The following is a 6575-nucleotide window of genomic DNA, read 5'->3' as shown; positions in this document are numbered from 1 at the left end:
GGCTGGACTAGCTGATCTCCAGAGGTCCCTTCCAACCTTACTGATTCTGTGATTCTATTGTCCAGGAAGAGGTCTAGAATATGCTTTCTACAGATACCACAGAGAAAGCTTTCACAGTCCCTGTGGCAACGTACTATATATCTAACATGAGGCATAAAATATAACTGAGATACCTAACATGAGATATCTAACATGAGGCAAAAAAGATAACTAAMCTAACTTCTATACCAGTAGAGGTGTAACAGTAAGATACTACTTACTGTAAAACACCTAAGTTGGGGCAATATGATAAATACAAATCCTTTCAAGAGGATTCCTGCCATTTATTAGTAATATTAAAGAGCTCCAGCTCAAAAAATACTGAATGGGGGAGCTTGATTCAGGATCAGCTCCTGCTCTGCTCTACTCGGAACTAAGAATTTGAGTCTTCAAACAATGACATGTTAATTCAAATTTCTACCTCAAGAAGCACCCATCACATTCATCAGAAAGGTATATATTATAGCTCTTAAGACCAGAATCAAACACTGATTTTCTCAAATAAAGCCTGAATTATTAGCAGTTTATTTAGCCACTTCAGTCTCTTGAAGCCGGAAGGGCTCGAAACTTTTCCCTGTATATCTTACACTAACAGACACCACTCTCTCCTCAGAATTTAAATACATTCTATTCTACTGAAAATGTGCTACACACTTAAATAGTCTTCAGAGGCCAAAAAGCAGCAGAGGGAGGTATGGAACCCCATAGTGTACAGCTATAACATCAGCTCTGGTTGTGCTCTAAAACAGAGACTGGAACTGACCTGAGTCCTACCACAGATTATATATGTGGCTGAGCAGGAGGTCTGCAGCAGGATCTTATTTACTCAATCCCACAGAAACAGCTTTTAGAGCTGCCTTACATACAGCTCAGATAGGCAGAACAGATAGCCACAAGGTTTCAGAAGCCCATAGTTTTTAGCAGATTTTAGAAGTTTTATGGACTCTAACACACAGAACTAGTTAAATATGTTTTCAGATCAAAAGGCTTCTGCTCTGCCTACACCTGAAGTCTGATGGAAGTGAGAGAGAAGATTACCACAGCATGTTAAAGCCTCCTTTTTACAATATTCAAGAAAGTGTTGACATCCACAGACACATTCTTAGACCACACCGAAGTCAGAAAGCCATGCATTTTCAGTTTCCTATACATGCTGTCTTACCAGAGTTCAACACACCATGTCACACATTTTTTACTGAATATTGCACATGCTTCTGATATTACACCACTGCCTAAGAGTACGTACTAAGACACCCGTGACTATGGTACTGTACACTTTAATCTGCTGTGGGAGGAAGGAGCCAGATGCCTCTACACTTCATTTTCACTGTATCAGTCATCAAAATAACTGCTCTTACACACGTTTTCCTGTAATGGGGCACTGGCCCATCTGAGATGTTGATCACTTCCGTTAGGAGTTAACTTCTGAAACATCTTTGTCCCTCCACCTTGGAGATCACAAGATACATCACACACACCAAACCTATATGGATTTTGTTATGCAGCTTGCGAGACCAGAAAGAGGTATCAACTCCATATTAATAAGACACTATAAACACCATCTACAAATTCATTACGGTAACACYGTTTGCTCCATACCTCAAGACTCCTCATAGTCATCAAGAAAAGATCTTATTCCCAGTTAATCACAACATGAAAATGAAATTTCAGTTATTTTGGACTGCAGCAAGGGCAAAAAGATAATACTCAGCTGAGATGACAGCTTATACTACAGTCCCTGGCTCCTGACAGTTCCCCAGCACAAAATAGATGAACAGATACATGGAACGTGAACCTGGTAAAAAATCTGCAAGTATCTCATGCCTGTAGGTTCAACAAGAACACTTCAGGTGTAGCCATCTACAACTGAAATAGTAACAATAAGGTTCCAGAATTGTTAGCTCTATACAGGCACTTAAAAATACTGCCCGTGAAGTTAACATTTTTAAGTAATTACTCCAATGCTACATACAGTATTACTATTCAACATCTGCATGACCAGGTTAATTATTATAACATCAGAAAATTCATTTCAGAGGAACAGCCAAAATGAATAAGTTAACTTCAGAAGTTGATCAAATCACTTCAATTTAAAGCAATTAACCACAAATTAAGTTTTTTTGAGTTTTAAAGTTTCATTGTATTCTTTCCATTTATCAAGCAAGTAGAAGTAAACACTTCTCTCTCACTACTTCAGCCCAGACAGATTTCTAAGCACACCCTTCCAATTTGAAAACGCATTTTAAAATATTTTACCTGTATTTGCTCTGGTGTCCATTGGTCCAAGTTGACAGACTTGACCCTTGATATATGGACCCCAAGATTTCGATGTATTCCAGCACATCTGATGCAAATAAAAACACCAGTGTTCCAAGAGGCCCATCTTGGACCTAAGGGGAATAGAGAAATAAACCAGTTATGTTTTCAAAATTCTATATATTGTGAAGAATTTTTTTTGACATAATTCTATACTGACAGCAAGAATAAGCAGTGTTGAATAAGGACTGACAGATGTTTTTCTCAGGGAGCTAGTCAGACTGCTAGCAGTCTCCACAGTCAGCAATTTTATCTTTGGTTTCTATTTCCAATTGATATCAGAAAAAATTTGAGTTAACTAGATTAAGCTAGGAAGCCCAACAAGGTATTACTTTTTGAAAAATCCTTATGGCTACATATCAGAGGCAAACAACAGCAGAAACTAGTAGAAGTTACTTCTTTTTCTCCAGTTAAAAGCTTTGTAAGACGTACATCTGTATATACCTTGAAATTAAATGCAGTGCAAGCTTATATTATTGTAACAAATCCTTTAGACTTATGCACACACAGACATCACAATAGTAGCAACACAGATTTTTGGGGGACCACTTCTACAGCAATTTGTAAAACAAGCTCATTAAAATATCCAAGACTACGGATGCAACAAAATGGAATACATTCAGAACCCTTGATTCCTAAACTACAGCATGATTGCTATTCACAGCCAGTGAATTCTGTATACAGGTTCAGGTTGATTTGAGTCTTATCATTGCTTCTCAGCTGTGTTGGCATTTTAGACAGAGATCTAGAGTATGCTGGCCCTGAACTCCCACAGCGACACTTAATGAGTGACTTGAAGTTACTTTGTGGCCTCACATTAAACATACTTCCTTACATTGTTTTATTCCAGCTCTGAGCACCACCACTGTCAAAGGCACTGCTTTAAAGTCCATCCACTTCCAATTCTAAGGAATTAAGAGATTAAATAATCACCATCAGAAGCAGAAAGGCATGTTGAAGAGAGACAAAATGTTTTGAGCGAATGTTTTCTCCCTCTGTTTCAYAGATGCAGGTCTAGCCTACCAATGCAAGAGCAGCAGAGAACTAAAGTATTYGTACAAACACTTTCCTGGGACCTTGAAAATAATTTTTGCCTYCTCCTGATCCTTAACTCAGATACTAGGTGTAAACTTTGTTAATCTAAAACATTGGAAAGAGACCAAGACTACATTTTAAATTCACTTTTAAAGATTTCTAGACCTGCATTTACTGATAACTTTTCAAAATTAGTGAGCCCTTCCAGCTTCTCATATTGCTATGTTCTGAATTTCAAGTAAGAATGTTATTTGAATGCTAAGAAGCAAGAGAAATCCTTCCAGCTGGACTCCATTCCCTTGAATGCTATTCCAAGAAAAGTAATAACTGAGAAGAAGGCTTTCCTTTACCAGGGGAAACACTGGCTATACTGCAGGTAGCTGTTTTGCTTTTAATTTTCTTTTTCCCAAACTCAAAGACTCAGAATTCCAATATCCTTTGCTTGACCTTTAAGACCAAAATGATTAAGATGACTGGCAGTTTTCAAAGTGCTACCACTGTAAAATTAGATTTCAGAGATCAAGAGCTCTAACAGTCTCTCACTGAATGTTACTGAGTTACTTCAGAAACTGCACTTCTATGGAAAAACAACTACTTGTCAGGCAAGACCTAAAAATCAAGGTCTTTGCAATACCTATCTTAATTAGCTCAAAGGCTAGCCCTTTAACAAGGGCAAGTGAAAAGTCCTGCACCTAGGGAGAAATAACCCCAGGCACCAATACAAGCTGGGGGCTGACCTGCTGGAGAGCAGCTCTGCAGAGAARGACCTRGGAGTGCTGGTGGATGACAAGTTGACCAYGAGCCAGCAATGTGCCCTTGTGGCCAGGAAGGCCARTGGTMTCCTGGGGTGCATTGGGAAGAGTGTTGCCAGCAATTCCAGGGAGGTGATCCTGCCCCTCTACTCAGCCCTGGGGAGGCCTCATCTCGAGTCCTGTGTCCAGTTCTGGACTCCCCAATACAAGAGACACATGGAGCTACTGGARAGAGTCCAGCATAGGGCTACAAGGATGATCAGAGGGCTGGARCATCCGCCCTATGAGGAACAGCTGCGAGAGCTGGGCCTGTTCAGCCTGGGGAAGAGAAGACTGAGGGGGGATCTTCTCAATGTGTACAAGTCCCTGAAGGGAGGGTGTCAAGGGCAGAAACTCTTTTCAGTTGACTCATGTCACAGGACAAGAGGTAATGGGCAGAAATTGAAGCACAGCAAGTTCCTCCTGACCGTGAGGGGGAATTTCTTCCCTGTGAGAGTGACAGAGCACTGGCACAGGTTGCCCAGAGAGGTTGKGGAGTCTCCTGCTCTGGAGATATTCAAGGCCTGCCTGGATGCAACCCTGTCTACCATGCTCTAGGTGATCCTGCTGAGCAGGGAGGCTGGACTAGCTGATCTCCAGAGGTCCCTTCCAACCTTACTGATTCTGTGATCCTCTTGATCTGCCAATTTTCCCCTCACAAAACATTACAAACTCAGAACACTTGTCCTATCCTAATTTTTTTTTGCAGATCTATAGCACAGGAAGATCCCATTTTCCTATTTACAGTATTTTAAGTTTTAGTGCCCGAGGCTGGAGCTCTGCAGGCCACTTGCCTGAACATAGTAATGCTTCAGCTAAAGCAGTAAAACCCAAGAAAGAAGAATTCAACTTAAGGAAAATACTTCCTTAGCTTGCCACTGAAGATAAGAAGTTCCTCAGCTTATACAATTGTTTACTGCAGCCAAAATGGTTTAAAAACAAAAAGGAAGGACAGGTACAGCTTGCCTGAAAGCTTGTCCAACTTTTCTCCATTGTATAACCTAGGAATGTGCCTTCTAAAGAGGGGAGCCAATTTCAATCAGGTTACTGTAGGAATGAGAGGAATTGCTGTACTATATGTACTGTCCACATTTTTCTCCTTATATGATATTTACACAGCCACTACAAACTTTTTACTACAACAGAGTTTATATAGCTACACATCACATCCGTGTCTGAGTGGGGTGCATATGATCCCAGATACGCAAATTCTACATTAATGAGGCAAGACCAGGGCTAGGCTTGACATAATTAAAGTCTACCTTAATGTATGAAGAGGGAGACTTAACTTTGTTATTTAATATTTTAGCTTAAAACTTTCTGTTAACAAAAGGAAAGATGATAATATCACTTGTGAACTAGCTGTTATTGTTCTGGAAAGGAAGAGTTTCTCATTTTCTCAGGAGCCTGAAGTTCATTAATTTGCACTTATTTCTGAAATAACTTAGGGAAATTAAATATATTTAAGCAATAAAGAAGCAAATTAAACAGTAGAACAACACTGACTAATCTGAGGCCAAACAAAAAATAATGTTTACAAGAAATCTCTGTAGTTATTTCAGGTTAATGGCAGTGTGCAATATTAAACACTTCAAAGAAAAAAATGCATTAATTCATACAAATCAATTATAGCTACAGAAAGCCATTAGGCAATAGAAGTTACTGAGTACTTTTCCTGTATGGGCATAAAACCACTGAATGAATATGCAATAGGACAGCCTATGAATAAAGAGGATCACTCAGCTAATATGCAAAGAAGGAGTAACTTCTGTTCATAAGTATTTACTTTAGGCCATTTAGCTTTAACTTAGCCTACAAGCCTTCCTAAATCAGGAAAGTTTAACAGTAACATGGACCAATTCAGCATGCAAATTACAGTTAGCCCAATTCTGCATGAAGTTAGGCTCTTTATTTATGTACAAAATCCCCATATTTTGCACATAATGAAGTATTCACAGGTTTCTTATGCTCAATTCTTTAAAGAGATGATAGTTTTTCTTCAGTCAAATTTAGAAGAGTAAGCTAGTTCATCTGCTCTATGTATCTGGCTTCAGAAATAAGATCAGACGTTAAAAGGCCAATGAAGGCACTTTTATATTATTTAAAAAAATTTTATGTCAGAAGTAAAGCWATCTTTCCTATCAAAATGTATTACACATTGCAACCAATCAGCCAGTATTAAGTATTTTGGTGTAAGTTTTAGTACAACAGTGATTTTATTCTTTCAAAAGTCATCTGAATTGTGGCAAACTGAGAACTGGCTGAAAGGCAGAGCTCAGAGGGATCAACAGTGCAGTGCCTAGTTGGAGGCCTGTGGCTAGTGGTGTCCCCCAGGGCTCAGGACTGGCTCCCATCCCGTTCAACTTATTCATCAGTGACCTGGATGAGGGGACC

General features: G+C 39.3%; 1 protein-coding gene across 1 annotated transcript in view; it reads right to left on the bottom strand.

Annotated features, from left to right (window-relative positions):
- SMAP1 (small ArfGAP 1) overlaps window positions 1-6575 on the bottom strand; it is a 106302-nt gene that overhangs the window by 74733 nt on the left and 24994 nt on the right. The window contains exon 2 of the mRNA XM_085316040.1: window positions 2296-2432. Within this exon, the coding sequence (XP_085172166.1) occupies window positions 2296-2432 (137 nt within the window). The remainder of the gene's footprint in view (window positions 1-2295; window positions 2433-6575) is intronic.

This window comes from Rhea americana, unplaced genomic scaffold (assembly GCF_003343005.1).
Source record: "Rhea americana isolate MKP2758 unplaced genomic scaffold, rheAme1 scaffold_45, whole genome shotgun sequence".
Classification (NCBI taxonomy): Eukaryota; Metazoa; Chordata; class Aves; order Rheiformes; family Rheidae; genus Rhea; species Rhea americana.
Note: the sequence above shows the minus strand (reverse complement) of the source record. Positions and strands in the feature narration are given on the sequence as shown.